Source organism: Chaetodon auriga, chromosome 10 (assembly GCF_051107435.1).
Source record: "Chaetodon auriga isolate fChaAug3 chromosome 10, fChaAug3.hap1, whole genome shotgun sequence".
NCBI classification, from domain to species: Eukaryota; Metazoa; Chordata; class Actinopteri; order Chaetodontiformes; family Chaetodontidae; genus Chaetodon; species Chaetodon auriga.
Window position 1 is genome coordinate 12,575,813 of NC_135083.1, and position 21,130 is coordinate 12,596,942.

The 21,130-nt window shown below is 42.1% G+C and overlaps 3 protein-coding genes across 3 annotated transcripts; all 3 read right to left on the bottom strand.

The window, feature by feature from the left end:
• Positions 1-364: 364 nt before the first annotated feature.
• On the bottom strand, positions 365-2,666 carry LOC143327661 (troponin I, slow skeletal muscle-like). Its single transcript, XM_076742131.1, has 5 exons — positions 2,616-2,666; positions 2,238-2,369; positions 1,807-1,896; positions 1,518-1,694; positions 365-951 (listed from the first exon to the last, which is right to left on the bottom strand). The coding sequence occupies exons 1-5, from the start codon at positions 2,661-2,663 to the stop codon at positions 847-849; spliced, it is 552 nt and encodes a 183-aa protein (XP_076598246.1). The 5' UTR covers positions 2,664-2,666; the 3' UTR covers positions 365-846.
• A 5,674-nt stretch (positions 2,667-8,340) lies between these two features.
• On the bottom strand, positions 8,341-10,569 carry phlda3 (pleckstrin homology-like domain, family A, member 3). The gene is made up of 2 exons (XM_076742130.1): positions 10,022-10,569; positions 8,341-8,938 (listed from the first exon to the last, which is right to left on the bottom strand). Exon 1 carries the CDS (start codon positions 10,446-10,448, stop codon positions 10,032-10,034), a length of 417 nt encoding a protein of 138 aa, XP_076598245.1. The 5' UTR covers positions 10,449-10,569; the 3' UTR covers positions 8,341-8,938; positions 10,022-10,031.
• Positions 10,570-11,967: 1,398 nt separating this feature from the next.
• Positions 11,968-20,285, bottom strand: LOC143327000 (cysteine and glycine-rich protein 1-like). Its single transcript, XM_076741112.1, has 6 exons — positions 20,013-20,285; positions 16,522-16,631; positions 15,223-15,391; positions 15,016-15,145; positions 14,836-14,932; positions 11,968-12,421 (listed from the first exon to the last, which is right to left on the bottom strand). The coding sequence occupies exons 2-6, from the start codon at positions 16,628-16,630 to the stop codon at positions 12,345-12,347; spliced, it is 582 nt and encodes a 193-aa protein (XP_076597227.1). The 5' UTR covers position 16,631; positions 20,013-20,285; the 3' UTR covers positions 11,968-12,344.
• Between the last annotated feature and the right edge of the window lie 845 nt (positions 20,286-21,130).

Below are 21,130 nucleotides of genomic sequence, written 5' to 3' on the forward strand. Positions count from 1 at the left end.
TCCTCAGGCCTCGCTGCTAGCATGGCTAAAAACACAAGAGGCTGTGCAACCATAAATTATTTAAGGTGTTTTTACAGCTACGAGTGAGCAAAGTCCCCTTTGATCGCAGTCTGGAAAAAAGAAATCATGTTTGATTTAGTGCTTAGTCCTCTTGCCAAAGGAATCCACGGAAATCATAAATCATTATCTACAAAGTGGAGCGTTGATATCTTTTGCTGTTCCTCCACTATAAAGGGAAGATCGATAAGAGTATTTTCCTCATGGGAGAAGGTTCCCTGTTATTTCAAAAAGCCACTGTTCATTGAGCACATATTTATACATTTAAAAAACCCACAAAGAAATTACTTTTATTTTGTGTTTTATTGTGACAGTTTCCATAAAAATCCAGCTGATGAAGCGCAAAACATTTTGTTTCAGTTCATAAAAACACAGATCATGCTCAGAGCAAGCAAGAATACAAGATGCAGTTTAATTTGATCATGTCATGTTATTATTAGCTAGAATATCATTTGGCCTGCTGGTTAACTTATAATCCACATTAGACTTCTAGAGATACAAAGCTCATTTTTTTGACATTGCTGTACAAATATAAGCCAAACTTTCTGGGCTTCAGGTGCAATATCAGTTATGAGAGTAAAATAATAACACATGGCACAAAGATAAAGTCATTTTTAACAGCAAGCAAATCAGTTCTGCATGAAAGTCAGGGAGTATCTTCACACCTCCATTGCAGGAGCATACAAAAGAATGACGGCATTAGACTGACATGCAGAAGCTGCAATAGAGCGATTCAGAGGCAGGAGCAGTGGTGTTGCTCACATGACACCAGCCCGTCACCTTCTGGGTTCACTGGGCGGGACCCTTAGCAGCATCGAACATCTTCTTCCTTCCCTCCATCCCCGACATGGCCTCCACATTCTTCCTCCAGTCGCTGTCTTCAACTGGCCTCTTCTGCAGATACCACAGATAATTAGGTGGTGTAAGAGATGGCGTGAAAGAGTGAGAACAGGTGAAGTAGAACAGGTCGACAAAATCTTACTATCATTGTGTCTAAGCCATTGAGACCTATGATTTCACCTGGGAATCCCCTGTGAGAATACTGTGTAACCATACTTGTATAACTGGTTTACACCATCTAATTCACTCAATGACACACGCATCCATACAAGCACACGCACAGATACACACCAGCACCTGCTAACCTGCATACGCACACACACACACTGACCAGTGAGCAGGACCGGTGACAAAAGCTTCTCTTCTGTGTACAATGGTATCATTGTCTTGTGCGTTTCTCCTCTCACACAGGCATGGTCACCGCCCTGCATTGGCCTACTGCTCAGTGTCTCAAACGCACCCATAATCACACACATGAACACACTTTGCAGATGTTCAATTGTGCTGGCGTCATCTGAGTATCTGAAACTAGTTACCATGCCTGAAAGTACACATCTCACTTGGCTTGGATTGATTGTGTTCTGTCTGTGTATGTATCTTATTTTTCCTTCTGCACACACCTTCTCAGTGTCTTCTTTCTTGACAGACTTGAGGTTGGCCCGGAGGTCCATGGAGACTTTGTGTTTGGAGCCCAGCAGCGAGCGAAGGATGGCGTCAGCAGACACACGAACACGTCGAAGATTAGGCCTCTTGAATTTCCCCCTAAGGTCCAGCACCTTTATGTTCAGGTCCTTAATCTGGACCAGGGATAGAGAATTGAGCAGCAATTACCATTAATGCTGCAGGATTCTCTCATGGTGACAGTTCTGCCCGTAGCACATGGACACAGGCTGAGGAAGTAATACATACCTCACGTGTGTTGAGCATGACTTTGGCTTCAATGTCATATCGCTCCTCATCTACCACATCTACCTTGACGTGGAGCTCTCTGCAGAGATCCTGTACGTAGACACACATAAAACACACAAACATGAGTTTAAAAATGTGTATTTTATCAAAGTGAGCATCTGGAAAAGTTCCAGTTTCAGGGCATCATCCTAAGAAGCAATCATTAGCACCCCAGTTTCCCTTAATTTGAGTTGAGTGTGACACAATTCACAAAAAGTTCCATGTTAAAAAAAAAAGGACGTTTTCAGCCTGGATCCACAGCAATTTCCTGTCGTAAAAGGAAAATGCAGCTTCTTTAGCAGCTTTTACAGGGTTTAAATTACTGAGAAGCCAGTGGAGGGAGTGAAGAACGGGAAGGACGTGGGAGAATTCAGGGAATTTGGACCAGTTACCTGTAGCTGTGCAAGGCTCAGGCCGCTGGTGTTCAGAGGAGGAGCTCTCTCTGCCAGATACTTCTGTTTCTCCTCCTCTTTAACCAGGATTTCTTGCTCCAATTCCTCCTTGGCCTTCGCCACCATTAGACTCTGCACAAATGTGTATGGACACAATACGATAACGCTTACATGTTTTGATTTTTTTTACATACAAGGTGAAACATCCAGGTCTCACAGTACAGTCTGAAGATGTTCACGTTTATCTGCCTTATAGGTTGCAGTACAGTACAGTACAGTACGGGACAGTGTAATACTCACAACATGACCTCTGCTGCTCTCCTGTGGTCAAACACATGTATTACACAATAGTTGGTCAGAAAAATAAGGTTTTCTTACCTTCAGCATCAGCTTCCGTGAAGCTGAGATCTTTGGTTTCCTCTGCATGGACAACACAATTCAAATGCTTGTACTTCACTTACATCTTAGAATACCAACTTAATTGTTTCTGTGGAATATTTTAGGAAACACTTAAAGATCAACGATTTAAAAAAAAGTCTTACCTCTTGCCTGTAAAAGAAAAATGGAAAAGATTTTAAGAAAAGGAAAGACCAAAGATCATTCATAAACAAAGCTCATAAATATGTGTAAATGAGTAAATGGTCTATATTAAGAACGCTAAGCCTGGTCACTCACACATGCTCAGGCATCCTGCTGGTGAGATCTCACTGGAGGAGAGAGATGAGATTAGACACACAAACTCTGAACAGTTGTCGATGTTTGTTCATCAGCTTTTAGAAGGCCGGATCATCTTTCCATGATGAGTGCGCTCTCTCAGAAAGGGGAGTATATCATCATACAAAACACTACACTGACTTTTTCTGGCATTTTTGCTTTATTTAGATGGTGACAGCTGGGGCCAGAGGGAGGGGGAGAGGGGATGACATGCAGCAAAGGGGTGGAATGAGCTGCTCAGGTAAGGACTCTGATCCCTGATACATGGCATGCACTCTACCAGGTGAGTTACCGTGGAGCCCATGCCCTCCTGCTTGCTTTCACTATCTTGACACTTGATTGTCATACTTTATGGAGCCGTGGACTCTACTTTTTTTCTACTTCAACACTTCCAAAAAGCATTGTTCCAGGAAAAATCATAAAGGGTCAGTTCACCCAAATCACACATTCCAGCTTCTGAGGACGTCTAAATGATTCCCCAACCAGCAGTGGTCTACTTGTACCCCGGTACTTTCACACTTGCTTGTGAGTATGTGAAAAGACTGTGGAGTAGCTCAACTCATTTGAAAAGATAAATATTATAAACAGTTAGCTAAAAAATATGGATAAACAGTTGAAACAGTTAAACTAGTTAGCTAAAAACAATGGGCAGATGTTCAAAATAGATAGTTAAAAGTAATGGATTCATTTGTGAAATAAATAGCTACAGTAAGGGATAAACAGTTAAAACTGCTAAATAACATTAGATTAAAATAGATATCTAAAGTAATGGCTAAATGATTTAAAGAGTCAAAAGTAATGGCGAAAATAGTCAGCTTAAAGCAATGCATAGATGGGTGAAATAAATCACTCATGGTAAATCAGTTAAAGTAGTCGATATACAGTTCAAATAGCTAAAAGCAATGGATACATGATTAAAACAGATAACATTAGCTAAAAGTAATAGATGAAACATGCTAGCTCTAAATCATGGAAAAGTCAAATAGACCCATGTAAAAATAGTGCAGAAATATTGAAATGATTAGGTAAGAGTAAAGGATAAATGGTTGAAGTACAAAGTCGTTCAATAGCTGGGGGTGATGATGAAGGGGTACTTGAGTGCATCTGACAGAGCTGTTGGGAGACATGGGACAAAAAAGTTGCCACTGGTCAAAGCAACTGTAAATCCAGAGTAGCATTAAGGTTTTTCTGCTGCTGAGACTTGCAGACCTGTACAGTGGTGGTGGAATTTAATTTCATGGTTTGTATCAGAAATCTCCCATTTCTCCCTCACTGTAGGCAGTTTTGATTGGAAAGTATTACCAAATGTAAAATATCATGACAACTGTGACACATTTAACAGGGCTTAAGGAGAAACTGTGTTTTAAGTTACTTAACTCACCTTGCCAACTCATAAAATATTGTTTTCTCTTCAGCTGTCACATGATCTGACCTCTACCTCAGTTGTGGCCTTCTGCCCTTTATCAAATCACAAGTGATTTACAGCATTCAGTCTCTCCTCATCGCACCCTGTCTCTCTTAATATCCCTATCCCATTTTATTATTTGGTTCCAGTTGAGAATGACACCACCTAAGACCCTCCCAGCATGATGGGGTTACAAGCTGCTCCAGCGGATTAGGAAAATTCCAGACTGATAGCCATCTCTCCCGTCTTTCATCCCCATCTTTCTCCTCTGGATTATCTTAGGGAGAGGAATTTAGAGTGGTCTGTCTCCCCAAATAGACCAGGGGACATCTGATAAACAGCTGTGGACGCTGATTGTGCTCTGAGGTGCCCAGCCTGGATCAAGGTTTTACCGCCAGTAACTCATGGATGCTTATGAACCTCTGTGACGCAGCCAACTTGGCAATTCAAAAAACAGCCCAAGGTGCTTTGGAAAGTTCACGTCAGCCTGGGATTTGAGCAGAGCTGCTTTGGCTCCAGATTTAAAGCGACTAGTTTGTATTTTTTTCAATTAATCAACCTGCAGAGTGCAAAAGCACTGATAGTTTAGGTGCAACCAGAGTCCCAAGGATGAAACCAGGCTCAACAAAATGGCATTAACACTCACACATATTGCCCTACACATCTCTGCTAATATCCCTGTTTTTTGGACTGACATTTTCTACTGAATACGCTGATCCCCATCAAAAACATAAAATCAGCACTCTGTCTGAAGGCAACTACATTTCCACCGTATAAACCACTGGATCCAGACTTGTTTTAAAACTTGAACAAAGTCTGCAATCCCATTTTTCAATAAATAAATAAATAGTTGCACGAGACAAATCTATAGCTATTCAATCCGCCATCCATTCAGTTTGACTACCATATACTGTATGCACAGAGGGAAAAAAACAGGCTTAACATCACACCTGAATATCTACACACAGCACACCATGAAGGAGCCTTACCAGTGTTAGAAGCAGGAGAGATGCGACAGCAGCAGAACAGGATGGACAAATCAGAGATGGAGCCAAGGATTTGGTGTCCCTCTATTTAACTGCACCCCCAATTGTCTCGCTCGCTCTTTCTCTTTTGTTAGTGGAGGCTATTATTAGTCAACCCCATCTCTCTTACTGCCTAATCTTGCTCCATTTGTCTGTCGCAGCTTCAACATAAACCAGGGGCCAGCAGTTAGAGCCTGGAGATTTGGCCTTGCACGACACAGAAGGATGAAGGCAACTCAGAGGATGAACTATAGGCAGGAGTTTCTATGTTTATACCAGTCAAAGATTGAATGGAAAGGGAATTGAAACAAAATAAAAATGGGAGACAGACAAGAGTGTTGTCATACAGTGTTTGTAGCCGCACTTGTGGTGTGGCCCTCGGGTTGGCAGCTTCAGTCTGTCGATCTACTGCTTTGGTCCTGACTGAAATATCAACAAATATTGGATGGAATGCCATGAAATCTGTACAAATGTTGGTGATCGTCAGAGGATGAATCCCAAAGTTTTGTGATCAAATGACTTTTCCTGTAGCACCACCATGAGGTTTTGTACAGACATTCGTGCAGGCCAAACAATGAATCCTAATGAATTTGATGAACACCCGACTTTTTCTCAAGCACAGTCCTTAGGCCAAAATTTTAATTTTATGACAAAATACCTGTAAAGCTAAAGACACACCACAGAAGGCGCCTGTGTCACTGCTAAAACTAATGACATTCCCATCAGCCTCAGCTGTTCACTTTGTGTTCAGTGCTGATTAGCAGATGTTAGCATGCTAACAAGCTAAAAGTAAGATGGTTAACATAGCGAACGTTATAGCAATAATTGTCATGTGAGCATGTTAGCATGCTGACATTAGCATTGCTGTCCCCAAGTACAGCCTTGCAGAGCTGCTGGCATGGTTGTAGACTCTTGTTTATGCACACCTAAACCTCGAAGGGCAGATCAAAATGCTGGACATGCCCGCAGGCGGCAGGGTGGCCCTTGGGACATTTTTGCCTTGAAGTAAGCCTCCCAGACACACTCACTTCACAAACAAAATGAAACTTGCTTATACTTCCAAGTTGACTGCAGATATACACAACTGACCCATGAAAAAAAAACTCAATCACTTATTGTTTTGAAATGCAGCACCTGAAGCAGTTCATCTAAAGTTCAACTAAATTACAATTAAGTTCTGATGCTGTAAAGTAAGTTTCCATCCAATTATTGATAGGGTTTTTTTTTTTTTTTCTGTATGTCAACAGGAGTCTGTACAAAATGAAGACTTGCCATAAACTCCCAAACCATAGAGAGGCCTAACATACATGCACACACACACACACACACACACACACACACACACACACACACACACACACACACACACACAGCCAACCAATGAAGAGAGAGACAGACCTCTAGTGGTGCAACACTCATCCTACAGACAGCAGCTCCAGTTAAGAAAGCCTGAGAAGAAAAATGTGACTTGTAAAACATTTTGAGTAATCTTGAGTTCTTGTCAAAGATGTATGCACGCACACGCTTTATCTTTCTACAAGCACTGATAAACTAATCAGACGCCTGTTGTATTTGCCATAACATCGGCGTCAACATAAGGCAAACACTGGTCTGACTAACATTCATTCAACTGCAGACCAGTCCCTGTTCTGGGACTTGGTTTATGAAATTGCAGGGTGTTGTATGTGTCTGTTTATCTGCTGAGAAATCCAGACACCCTGAACAGAGGTTATGATGTTTAGACAGGGCATTCCACTGAGTGGTGTGAGCACACACACTCTGAAGGGCCTGGATGTTGGACGTATTGCACATAACCACCACCAAACACAGACACTCGCACTTCATCTCTTTCACACATATTACTGTGTATTTACACCTGCCCACACACACATACATATGCACACTGTTTAGACCAATGATCCATCACTGGGTGTCTCCACTCCTTGCAGTGCTCCTGGTCCCTTGCTGACTCATGCGGTGTGACTAGCTCGGGGGTTTTCCACAGTAACGAGAGAAGTTGCTACACAATCAGCCCTTTATTCCTGACCTGCACTGAGCCCCACAGCCGCACACTGCTCACACACAGACTGCTATATTCTTCACACACGCGCACGCACACACACGGAGTCATGTTTCCATCGCTTCTGGGAACATTACATAGACACATTACATTAATGTCCTGGAAACTTACCCTAACCATAACCTACCACTATGTGCCTAAACCTAACCCAAGTCCTCACCTTAGAATTTAATGATTTACATTATGGGGACTTGCATTTTGTTCCCATAAGGAAGACTAGTCCCCACATTGTGACTGTGTAAACAGATTTATGTCCCCAACACACAAGTAATACATGTGCGCACGCACACACACACACACACACACACACACACACACACACACACACACACACACACACACACACACACACAGAAGATGCTTGAATGAACAATATATTCTAGGCCTCACTAACAAGAGTCTGCTGATGCTGAGGCATTGCTGAATGCTGGGTGTGCACATACGCTTCTGTCGGTGAATATGTGTGGGTGGATGTTTGTGTGCACATGCCTCAGGCTCACTGTGCTTCTCATTAGTCCTCCACACTACTGAGAACAAAAGGTGTCCCGACTTCAGCATACACGCAAGAGCAGGAGAGCAATGCCACAGTGTCTGTGTGTGTATATGTCTGGGGTGTGTGTGTGTTTTCCAGAGGATATAACAGTAAGGTTACACCACAACTGGAAACAGATGAGCTTAGCAATTAATGGTCTGAACCTAAAATAAATTGCAGCTGACTGTTTTGCTCTAGGAGACATGATATATCCCAGTGTAGAGAACTGAAGCATATTTCAAAAACAGAAACTCGAGTGAAATATTTCAGCACTTCAGGATTCCTGACAAAAATTTATTTCATCTTTTTAAGAGTGTAATACTGCATATAGTTTCAACAAATACAGTCGGCTATATACAGTAGAGTACAATGTGCAATGAATATGAGCAAAATAGTTATTCTTCATGTTCAGCTATAGAAAAACATGCAGATCTCTGCAGTCTATGACAAATGATTTCAAAGCCAGTTAAACAGCCATGTGTTTCCATCAAAGCAAGAAGAGACAAAGTGTCGCCTGTTTCAGCACATTTAGAAAACATTGTGAAGTTAGGTCCAGAATATAGGACATTTTTGAAACATCAAGGCACAAGGAGGTTAAGCAGGGTCCCAGCTCCTCAGTTTCTGTCCATATAATGCCGTCTTTTCCTTATGCAGTGGTCTCCTCAGTGACCTCAAGCAACGAGGTCAGGACAGAAAAAACACTCCCATCCATGCTTACAGTAGGCCCATATCAGATTCCTTGGCTTTGTATGACAGCGTGAATAAACTCATGTAGGAAGACAAGAAGTGTGTCTGTGACTCTTGCTTTCAGTCCTTTAATCCCTATTCATTGATGGCTGTTCTGCACATCCCACGATGCTGTGCACCACAGAATCAAGCTGTTGGATCTGGTGTCCTCCAGGCATCTCCACTCTTTACTGGTTCACTCACCATGAAGTAGAAATACTGGAAAAAGAAGAGCAGGTTTTTAATATTCAGTTGTTACCGGGGCAGCTGATGGTGTTCCACAACGTGCATTTGTAGTGAGTTACATTACACTGTTACCACGGCTGCTAAGTTAATTTGGGCACTTGACTACCGCTCTCTTAAGGAAGCATCGCTGTGGATTCCTGGACTGTGAGCTCATAGTTCAGACTTACAGACTCAGTTCATGAACATTTAAGATTTCAGTGACCAGTTTCAGTAAATAACACTGTCGTCATGTGATGGAACTGTTTCTGTCCTGAATGTGGACAAGCTGAAACGATGTGTGACTCTGGTCACCCCAAATGTCTTGATGTCAGTTTAATTAAAACACAAGAGAAGACTGTACGTTTGTTTGTATGTGTGTGTGTGTGTGTGTGTGTGTGTGTGTGTGTGTGTGTGTTTAAAAATACTTGGCTGCCTAGTGAGGGAGAGGCAGGCAGATGTTATTTTGGAGGCTCACATTGCATCGTAATTATGTCCTCAAGTGAGAGTGGGTTTGTGTTCTAAGGAGACTGTGGTGCATTCAAGGCCGATGACCACAGTGAGGAAAAACTGACATGACTTTCACTCGACAGTGGAACATCCAAACACTGAAGTGGTACTTGTAAATAACCTTTAGCACGAGCTCAGCATGAGGCTTAAGTGCTTCCCAGCCATGTGCCACCTCATCCCCATGAGTCTGGATGTTTTCATTCCATCCAATCAAAGCACCAGTTTGTTAGAATTAGCACTCCATCAACCACAGAGGGGGAGATTAACAGTTGAGTCAGCGGCTGCTCTGGTTGGACTTTTTGGATCTTTGATGGCAAATGGTTGAGAAGCTCTGGCTGTGAGGGAAAAAGACAGCAATTTATGGCATGTATACCTTTACCCTTGAGGTGTTAATGTGATGTTTTGACTGTAACACAACGTTGGCATTAGTAGAAGCTGACACGCGTATGCGGTGCCACACTGTCCCCGAACCCAAAATAAGTTAACATTTAAGCTTAGCTAAATAAATACAAGAACCCTCTCAGATGTATTGGCCCCGGTCTATTTCACCTCCACCTGAGGAAGGCTTACCTTTTCCATGTCAGAGCTCCTCATCCTCCCCAGTGCTGCCCAGGTGTGAACTGGACAGGTGCCTCTTCCGCCCCGTCTGCACGGCCTGCAGGTTCTTAAAGCGCACCAGTGCCAAAGCGATCTCCGCGTTCCACGCCGTGCCGTCCTGCGGACACCGAAAGTCAATCTCCTTCCCCGTAGCCATGACCACGGTGAAGTACACCAGCCCTCGCTTGTACTCTACGCAGTCCACCGTGGCCATGCGCTCAAAGCGGAGCTCCTTGGCTTTGGAGCTCCACGCCGGGCTCGGAGCATCCCCGCCTTTGCAGTTGTGCAAGCGCAGCCCTTCCTCTGTGAGCACGCAGCGCTTCTTCTTCCACAGCTGTAGGAGCCCACTGCTGCGCTTCTCCAGCAGCCCATCTCTCATCACTTTGGCCGGCAAAGACATGGCCACGCTGAGCCGAAGTCTTCAGACAGAGCCGAAACTTTGAAAGTCTCCAGCAGTGGTGCGTCTCAGTATTTATCCATTAAATATACATTATGTTAGACTACTATGACGGTGTCAAGTGTCCCTCAGGAAAACATATCGGTTTGAGCTATGACCCTAGTAATAAATACCTAATGCCAAACTCTCATGTAGTCTGTGTATAAATCCAATCCGTGCGTAATGACAGCACGTCGCGGATGTTGGTAGGCTGGTCTGCCTGGATATGTTTGAACATGCCCGACTGCTCTGTGGACCTTCTACTCCTCCAGCACCCCGCCTCCTCTTGACGGCAGAAGGAGATCCGCGTTGTTTATGAGATTCCCTGCTAGTGTGTGTGTGTGTGTGTGTGTGTGTGTGTGTGTGCATGTGTGTGTGTGTGTGTGTGTGTGTGTCTGTGTGAGTGAGTGTGTGTGTGTGTGTGCGCGCGCGCGCATGAAGTATCTGAGTGAGTGAGTGTAACAGTTGGATTTTACAGCACCCAATGTATTCTCTGAGTTAACAGAAATACAGGTAGGTGGGTTTAGCCACCTCCCACTTAAGTCACAGTGCAGTTATTTAGAAAAACCTGCCACATACCTGTCAGTGTTAAAAAAATTACTTAGTTAAATTAAATTTAGCCGCTCTTTGAAGTTCCAAAAAGTGTTTATAACAAACTGCTGTTTCTTGTCTCTCTGTGAGAGCTGGAATGTGAGTGTGAGGCAAAGGGATACAGAAGTCAAATGTCAAATACTGTGAAATAATGTGTGTGTGAGAGACAAACAAAGCGCAAGAAAGAAATGTTTTTATTGAGCAGATAGAAAGTGATAACTAATCAATTACTTATCATTATTTTTTAGAAATTATTTGAAGTTTATTCTATTTGCATGGGAGTGCTGGAGCAATTCCACTTCTGGTATATTTATTTTATACATTACAGGCATTATACTGTACACAACATTTACTACAAACATCCTGAAATAATAGTAGGCGTGCCTGGAACCAGTGAAAGCCAACTGAATGTAATGATCAGGCCTACAGTAAAATTAAGTGGAGGAACTGGTTAGATTTTCATAACAAATTTCAAAGCTCTGCTGCTTCCTCCGAGGATTCACTTCACTGTACTGTAATTAAACTCAAGAGGGGAAGCTTAATTATGGCAGTTCAAAAGAACCCAAAACTTTTTGTCATTCTTCTCATCCTTGATGGGAACATGGGTCTAATGTGACAGATGAGCTTTGTGGGTGGAGTGAAGCTAGGTCACTGAACGTATCATCTCAGCACTGGGATGTGTCACTGTAATGTTATGAGAGGAATGGATACAATGAACATGTGTCATTTCTTGATACTTAAACACAGAACGTCACCTTCTGAACTCTTTCGCTTCCCTATTCCTTACACACACACACACACACACACACACACACACACACAGTTTCACTCACAGGTTCTTATGTAATTTTTGCCGCAAACAAGAAAAACTGGCACTGAAATCATTATCTTTCCATTTCATTTATTATCATGCCATTGGAAAGCACAACATACAAACAAGCAGCATTTACTCTATCGTACAGATTATTGCTGAGACTTCATTCAACAGCCTCAATCGGGGGAGGGGGATAAAATTCAACTACAGCAGAGTGCAAATGAGCAATGCAGCGTTAAACAGATAGGTAATGTTTCAGTATTAAGTGTGGGTTATGTATCAAGATTTAATAACAGCACTAGTAATCACCTTTGACCTATATGTGACTGGTGGTGTTATCGTTTCCACTGTGCAGTTTATGTGTCTGCACGTTGACTGGCAGCAGTCTGCCCCCTGCAGGATGAACATAGTAGTGCAGCATTCTGGAACCCTGTCGATGACGAGTTCAGTGGTCTTTACTGAGTGTGCGCCAGCGCCCCGGCTCCAAGTCCATACCCAAATCCCTTGGGACCAAAGTGTTTGCCGTAACAGCCTGTTGGAAAGAAAGGTAATGTCAAAAAACCCCACGTTAAAGTACCGCCATGACATCCCGCAGATAACCACATTTTGAGCCTCGCTTGTCTTAGCATTTGAGTCAAAGATATGCTAGCTAAAAGCATTAACGTTAGCCCCGTTTGGGACGTTAGCAGACATTTTTTTTAATACCCGTTATGTAGCAGCAGGTTATAAAGTTATTATCAGGGTCTTAAAAGTATCTAGTTTCTGATTAGAATGCTTTAAATGTCTACTCTGGGTAAAATAACATTTGAAATCCATTATTTTCACACATGGTGCTGCTCTCCCCTGGTGGCCTCTTCTGAAACGCGACTTGAACGTCACGCTAACCATACTTGGCAACTGAAAGTTTGTTTACCCTCCTTGCAAACATTTTGTCTTTCAGGGTAACGTTAGGCAGAAGACATCTGTATGACCATGAATGTATTTTAAGATATAGCTTGCTGCTGGATGCTAATTTTAAAAAGAAATAAATTTATATGTATGTTGTGAACTCTGTGACACAGGCTAATGTTAGCTAAGTTGGCTATCTTCACTTCCTTGGAAGATACAATGTGGGAAACGTGTTAGCTGACGTATATCTATTTTTCCACATGAACAGAAGAACCTTTGAGGAGTCTTGAATTAAAGAAAGACCTTTTTCACAGGAGACAAAGCACAGGTGGTAACGTTACTACTAACATTAACTATTAAGCTCCATTAAGTCTCCCAGGAAGCCTCTCCAGTGAGCCAGTATATACAGTACTAACCCTGGAACTGGCTTACCTTTAGGCTAAATGGAGTACAGCCAGCATTAATCTTATTTATTACGCCTGTGCTTTTCATGCATTGACATGTCCAAAATGTCTTTACTCGAGAATAATGATAAAACAGAGAGGCACAAACTGGGTCTGTTCACATTGTTAGCAACAGTCGTTGTTTGTAATGGTGTGCTGGTACACTTTCCCATTTGTGACCACAGCACATTACTCTTTGAGCTGTTACAGGTTGCACCACCTATTTCTGACATTTTTCAGATGTCCATTGTCTATTTTAAAGTTAAAATACTTGCCTGTGGCAAAACTAACATTTAAATCCAACATTTTCACAGTCTGTGCAGGTCTTGTGTGGATGTCACTGCCTCAGCCTGATGTATGGTTAGCTTAGTGTACTTCCAGCAAAGGAGAAGAGTCTGTAGAAATATTGGGATTGGGAGACATTTTATCATTCTGGAAGGTAATAGGTCCTTTTCACAGCAGAAATTGTGGTTTGTTAAAGCAGGAAAGGACTGGTGTAAATAATAACACTAATGAGGCCTGTTCACACTTTCCATTAACATGCGTCTGGGGTGAGCCGATCACAAGTGGACAGCCAAGACACGTTGCCGTTCACACCTTTGTCTATCATATGTCTCCAAGGTGTCCAGCTGTCCACTTGTGTTAAGAAGACGGTCAAAGGGCCCCTGATAAAAATGCTGAACATTTAACAGAACTGGTGTTATTGTCAGGTGGTAGCAGAACTGCATGCTCTGTGAGTACTTCAGCAATGTTAGGTCATTCTGGTCTGTGGAGTGCTAAGAAAAGCAATCAGCATGTTGGCTATTCAGTATATACAAAAACTCTAAAGGATAGTTGAACAGTCAAAAGAAACTTGATTTGTTCCAGACAATTGTGTTGTTTTTCTCTGTGTGTTAGGGAGCCCTCTGCTGTATTGTTCTGTCTATTACAACTCAGTCATCCACTTATAGGCCACTAACAAAATACAGCATTTAAAACTGGAAATTTGGATTTTATATCTAATCATTTCCCCCCAGTTAATGATGTGCAATCTTGCTCTTGCTGTCTTGTGTGTACATTGTGTTACTTCTGTGTAATGCATCACCTTTATCATATCTCTTTCAGACAAATGCAGCCTGTATGGATTAATGCGGGTCGTCCTGCCTGGCCTCACCACTCTGGACCCACATTAAAAACAGGTCTGACACAAGACTTCTCCTTCTTTCAGCTTCCATTTGACACATTGGATCATCTGTTTCCATGTAGCTGGCAAACTGGGTCCCACCCAACCCAGCATGAATATCTGATTTTCTGACACAACCCTTCCCATTTGTCCGGGTTTGGAACAGGCAATTAGGAATGTTTTGAGTTGAGGCCAGTGACCTGGAACTCATTGTCTTGGCCAAGGACAGGTGTTTATATGGTTTAGGGGGTTTGTATGGAATAACAGTCGCAGACCCATCTCTTGTTGATTGTGATAACCAGACATTAACCCATGACAGCAGTCTGGTATGAACAGATTACATGTGTGTTGAAGAAGCCTTGTGCAGTACGAAACACAAGGTTTCTGTGTGACTGTATAACAATGGTGTATTTTGAACTCAGTCTTGTATGTGAAGTGAGGACAGTGTTTTACCTTTGCAGTAGATTTCTCCATCCTTGTCTGCTAGTGTGGTTGACTCAAGGCTCTTCTTACACGAGGCACAGGTGAAGCATCCATTCTTATGCCATGCCTGTAAATAAACAAGAGATCCATTTGAAAAGGGGTGTGCCTTTGCAAGCATGCACATGTGTGCATGTGTTTGTTTTTTCTTACACTCCCAGCTCCAATCACTTTCTCAGCAGCATAGACAGCCTTGCCACAGCGAGGGCATTTGTCGGACCCTCCAAACTTCTGAGCCAGCTTGGATGGGTGTGGGTTGCTGGTGGGACGATGAGGAGCAGGTCTGATGGAGAGAATCAGAAAATGTAGATATAGGGCTTTGAAAAGAGATCCGAATGTGTGTGATTGTGTGCTACTCACTCTTCAGGTGTAATACCCAGAGACTCTCCCTTGTCCATGCTGAGGGTCCCTGCTCCCTGCCCATAACCGTAGCCTTTTGGCCCATATTTCTTGCTGTAGCATGCCTTGCAGTAAATTTCATCCATATGAACAGCAACTGTTGTGCTGTCCAAGTTCTTCCTACACACCACTGCACAGACACATTCACACACACACACAAACACACAGACTATATATTATTGTTTTGCATATCTGCACATGTTTTTGAGCATGTTCATGTGTTTAGATTCTGACTGTTTCCTTTTATGGAACAGTTCTATTGAAGAAAAATGTTCTCATCTAAATTCCATCACAGGAATGTTTGATTACAACACAGGAACACAAATAACTCCACTCAGAACTCCATGAACCATATTTTTCAAGTTGAGGAAGAGAAAGGCTTTGTTCATTTATTTATTTCAATGAATTTCTTTGGTATTTATTTTTAACAGTTATGATGCTCGTTTATGATTTCAGAACGCACAGAAAAAACGTCTACCCTCACACTGTTGTACGTGTAGGTAGATTATCTTGTATTGCTGGTGTACTTTTGTCATGTCCAAGAGTAACTGTCAAATATAGAACATATGATGTGATGCTATGTATCAGTAGCAACTCAACAAAAAGGTATAAGTTTTCATGCTTATAAACATTATAGCATTTGAAATGCAACAATGGTGTCCTTGCACCAGTCAGTGCTAAGGTGCTTGAAAATTTCCAAAACACTGCACAAGTGTAAAAAAAAAAAAGATATTTTCTGGGTCTTGGACATGGATGTGGATGCCCTGCAAAATTTCCATAAAGTAGCAATGTGGTACATTTCACCTAGATATATCATATTTGGTAGGCACATGTATTATGTCCAGCCTAAATGTAAACTGGAATTTAGCTATTTTCAATTGATTGTGCCAATGTTTGTGCAGTTTTTGCCATTTATAGATGTTGGACTGTAACCAAGTCCTCCTAGAAAATCTACCAGATTACCTACCAGCAACAGGAAATTACATGTTTGATACACTGGTGTGTTCCTTCTAGCAGGTTGACCAGATCCACCTGAATTCTGGTCTAAGAAGGCTTAAGACCCTAATGATATATTGATGATGATGCTATATTGTGACGCTTGTTGTCACTGCGTGACGTTGCCCTAGTGGTGCAACAAATTTTGATGTTTCACCATGAAACAGGAAGTTGTTGTTGAGGGGTAAGTGACAAGTGACATTGGTCAGAAGTTCAGTGCTTTCCACACTGACAATGAAAGGAAGCAGCAAAGGGTTTACTCACTACACAGGAAGCAGGACTTGTGGAAGCTCCGCCCGTCACAAAGTACCTCTTCTGCAAAGTAAACTGTCTTCAGACAGCGGCCACACTTGTTTCCACCTCCTAATGGCATCCTGTAACATGCATTCAGCATGAACACAGACACACACAGACTGTGGTAACTGTGATCTGTAAAGAACTTTCAGCTTTTTATTTTTGTTCCCCACAACTCAGTTTTTCAGAAGCAAAGATACAGCATGTTAACAAAGACCCAGAGACAGCGATGAGCTATGTTTCAGAGAGGAATAACTAACGATAGATTAGAATACAGAAAATAGGAAAAATCTAGAAAGAGACAGAGGCCATGGCGAGAAGGGCATGCATGTTAAATGTTATTTTCCTGCCCTACTTTAAAGGCCTGTAATTTGTATATGGAAAAACAAATGGATGAAGGAACTAATAAATTCCTTCACACAACCGTCATGCAAACACATTTACAAGAGTTTGTGTTGTAAGAAGATTTATATTTAGCTGCCTGTAATTTTGGCTTTGTCAGGCCAGGCCCAGAGACTGCAATTTCACTCCTGCCAGTTCTCTGTGGCTTCTGTAAAGGACCAGCAAGCCAGAAAATACAAGAATCCTTTCTTTTTTTGTTAATCTTCTCCAGATGAAAGTTTTCTGGAAAACCTGAGACAACCAGCATGGAAGTAATGTGAAAACGTAACTTTCTGAGGAGTTTAAGTTGGTGGGATGTGAAAGACTCTGGCACCCTGCCTGTTTCTACCCAGGATGTTTCACAGCTTGACCCTCCCAGTTCATTCTGGCGTATCCACATCCACATTCCTGACTGTGTAAACCCTCCCACCTCCCTGCCCCTGACTCACACCATCTACTCCCTCCCTGTCTGTCTGCATCACTTCTACAAACTGTACGTCTTAATCCGAGTTGTAGTTCTGCTCTGCAGGAAACATGTTGAAGAAGCAGCCTAAATGCCGCCTGGTTCAGCTCCTTTTTCTCATGGTCAGAGGATGGAGCTGCTTAGCTGTTTCTTATCACCCTCGCACACACTTTCTGTTTTTTAAGGAAATAGGAAATGAAATATATGATCATGTGAGTCACTCAGAGAGGTCTAGCCTTACCAAATGTCTCTTTCGCTTTCTTTAAATACAACACCTCAAAAATTAAACATAGCTTCTTTACTTCAGCCACCACAGTCTTGCTTAATGTGAACATGAGCTCACTGAGTAATATTAAATCCCACATTATCTCACAGTGAAGTAATGGGTGGAGCGGTTTGTGTCTGGCTCCTACTTCCATTTGACTTTCCGTCATTATAGGCATTGACTGAAATTTCTGGGGGTTATTGAAAGGCCAGACAGTGAAATCTTAAAAGAGATGTGAGAATAATTGACTGTGAAGGAAAAGTTGTGCAGTTTTCTCTAAATGTTTTCCAGGATCTAACTGGAATGGATGGAAGATATCATACTTGGGGATGTACATTCAGTTTACATACATGTTAGAGTTTCATATAAATCATTTATATTATACAATAGGAGCTGATGTATTCAAGTATATTGCACATTGTCTATTACATAAAAAGTTATACTACCCAGGCAAGCTGTTTAATGTAAAGCCAGTTAAAGTAACATCAGCTGGTTGTTTTTACGGAATCGTTGAGTCTCTGGCTTTATTTCTAAGCACTCCAACAGATGTCAACTGTCAAAACATGACAAAAATGTAAAATGAAAGACCAGCACAACCACAGAAGACTGAGCTGAAGCTCAATGAAACAGCAGGAGAAGTATAGCATGCGAGGAAAGTGAGAGGCCTTGATTATTAATATTCAGCTGGAAAGAATTCAGATTAGCAGCCACGGAGACACCAAGAGGCATTTTCAGGGTTATTTTCACGTGAAGGTGCGCAGTGTGTATATTCTGCAGGCCTGGAAACAACAAGAGTGCCAGTAAAAGCAGAAATGAATGTTTTTGTACCAGGCATTGGTAGAAAAATATAATAAATATAATTTTCAAGCTTCCTAGCAGCCCACTTCGGAAAATATGACTTGAAGTGGTAAGTCACAAGTCTCAAATAACTTTCTGACGCTTTAATGTCATTTTACAGCAATTCTGGAGCCAAGACAAACAATGAGGAGCAGAAAAAGAAGACAGAGGCTTGTACATGAGCTCAGTGTCATGATGTGAAGATGACTCCAACTCCCAGCTCCTGGACCACGTATGTGAAGCAGAAGGTGAGAAGCAACAGGTGAGAAATCTGATGAAGCATTTTGGTTAAGGTAATGAGTATTTATTTAGATTTGTACAGACACACATGTAAAGGCCTGCTCTGACTTAACAGGATTGACAGGTAGTGACAAGACTGACAGAATTGACAGCTGTCAGTGTGGCCACAGTGAGGAATGCATGGAGAAGGGAGATGAGGTGATAAATACTGAAGAGTATTCACACTAGGTGGCTCTGTCAGTTTAGACCAGACTGTCAAAGAAGTGGAGCTGTCCACTGTGATGTCTCCCACTGGTTTATGGACAACTGTTTTGAAGCCTCAAGTTTGGCATTTTAGTTCTTAGTTTTTTGTATTCAGAAGTGACCATATGTGGACAAGAGGGAGGAGCGAGGGGTGGATCTGACTGAGAACCTGAGGACACTGTGCATCCAGCTATGCTGGTGTAGTGAACGCTAAGTGAACAAAAACAAGGACAACACCCAAAAACATGTTGATGGAAATTTAAATGTGCACAGTGCCATGGGTACACATTATTACACCTCTGTTCTACTACTCCCTAAATCATTCCCTGCTTTATTTTCTCCTTTATTGTGGGATAATTTACAAAATGATCATATTGAGAAGACTTGAAACAAGTGATTGAGACCTTGTCCCCTGGTGGTAATTATAAAGGTTGCAGATTTAAGGCATTTCCGCGTTATCTTTACAGACTTTACAGACTTGGACGCTACATTCACTCCTTTTGTACAGCCTGTGGTTCAGACATGAAAGGACATGTGCAGTTATGCAGGAATGCTCAAACAATCAGATTGAGTGTGAGGTAAGGACTTTAGGACTGTAAACAAAAGTACAAAGTCGGAAGTCTGGTCATGAAGTCGATGTGACTCCATGTGACATCCTTGTGATGTCGGCTGAGATTGACATCAGTCGGAGTTGTCTACTATTCTGTCTCAGCTTCTGCACTTGTTGCCCACACCAGAGAGCATGAACATCTTTGCATACTGATTTAGGTTTTCTCGTACATTTGTGCTCCACTGTGGTGTTAATGTTTAACTGCATGCTTTGATACCACTCTGCAAACTCTAATGCATGATAGCAGTTCAAGCAAAGGAGTCTCCTCTGGCCTGACTTGCACCAAATCTTAACAGAAGATGAATTTACATTTTGTATTTTTCCCACCATGCATCGACAGAAAGAGTAGGAAGTTAAACACAATGAGACGCAAACAGAAAGCAGGAAGCATAAGCAGTCCGCAGTATATTAACATTACATACCTGCAGTTAGTAGGTGCAGTCAGTCCGCGATGATGGACAGATTTGACTCCCTGATCAGAGTGGCGTTGTGCAGCACTGGGGTGTGTTCAGGAAACCAGCAGTCCAAAGTTGTGGAGGAGTTGTACTTATAGTCTTAATGGAAAAAAGTAACTTCTCTTACGAACCCAAGAGCAAGACTTTACCCTGGTAAGTCCAGTGATACAATAGACCCAGACAGAGTTGTTGGCATGTACTGCTCCGCTCTCCCACTGTTCCAGATATGCTGAAAGGGAGGAGCTTCCTTTGTTGCTGCTTCAGTGTGCAAACTTTTCAGAGTGACTGGTTTAGTGAGAGAGAGAGAGAGAGAGAGACAGCTGAGTGGGGAGGGATCTTGGATTGAAAAGCTGTGTATTGCCATGTTACAGTTGAAGTATTTTGTACCCATAGCCACTAAGAATTAGAGCCAGAAATACAGTGAAAATGTACAAAGTCCACTTTTTGAGCACACAAAAATGAAAGTATAAGAGTTAGAGTGGTGCAACAGCATCCACATTTCAATTTTCTCCCCTTCCTCTTCTTTGTTTCGGCCTCATTTAGTAATTTCCCTCCTGCTGTTAAACGGTAAGGTAATAAAACTAGGCTCATATATAAACATGCATGTGGTATTTCACACACTTCCTCCCCTTTCTACTTGAACTGTCTCTTTTTGGTTGCAGGCTATATTTTACATCAAGTCATAGAGGCCTGATATGTGGACGATAAGACCAGTTTACATGACAATCAACGAGCATATGCAGCCCTGCGAAACTGGGTGAAGTTTTAGTGTCTTTTGTCTTTAAAGCATCATATCATTCCTGAAATTTCCTGTTGAGGGATAACTTACCTGCTTGTCCAAACATGAGAAAAGAACATTTAACAGAAATATTGGGAGAATAATTTTGGGATGAAAGCTAGTGTACACACTCATAACCTTCCAACTGACCGCATCACAAAGTATCACGAATGACCTTTGAGATTCTTCCTGATGTTTGACCAAGGGTAGTTTTATCTTATGCAAGTAAATTCGTCACACTACCTTATTTTTATCTGTCTGAAGCGTAACCTTTAACAGATAATCAGTCTGAAGAGTCAAATGTACT

Coding starts and splice junctions, on each gene's coding strand:
- LOC143327661 (XM_076742131.1), bottom strand. CDS start 2,663: ATGCAGAGGAAACCAAAGATCTCAGCTTCACGGAAGCTGATGCTGAAG. Junction 1,897..2,237: donor TGAGCCTTGCACAGCTACAG/GTAACTGGTCCA, acceptor GTCTACGTACAG/GATCTCTGCAGAGAGCTCCA. Junction 952..1,517: donor AGAAAGAAGACACTGAGAAG/GTGTGTGCAGAA, acceptor TGGTATCTGCAG/AAGAGGCCAGTTGAAGACAG.
- phlda3 (XM_076742130.1), bottom strand. CDS start 10,448: ATGTCTTTGCCGGCCAAAGTGATGAGAGATGGGCTGCTGGAGAAGCGC.
- LOC143327000 (XM_076741112.1), bottom strand. CDS start 16,630: ATGCCATTAGGAGGTGGAAACAAGTGTGGCCGCTGTCTGAAGACAGTT. Junction 14,933..15,015: donor AAGTGATTGGAGCTGGGAGT/GTAAGAAAAAAC, acceptor GTTTATTTACAG/GCATGGCATAAGAATGGATG. Junction 12,422..14,835: donor TGGAGAAATCTACTGCAAAG/GTAAAACACTGT, acceptor TCTTTCCAACAG/GCTGTTACGGCAAACACTTT.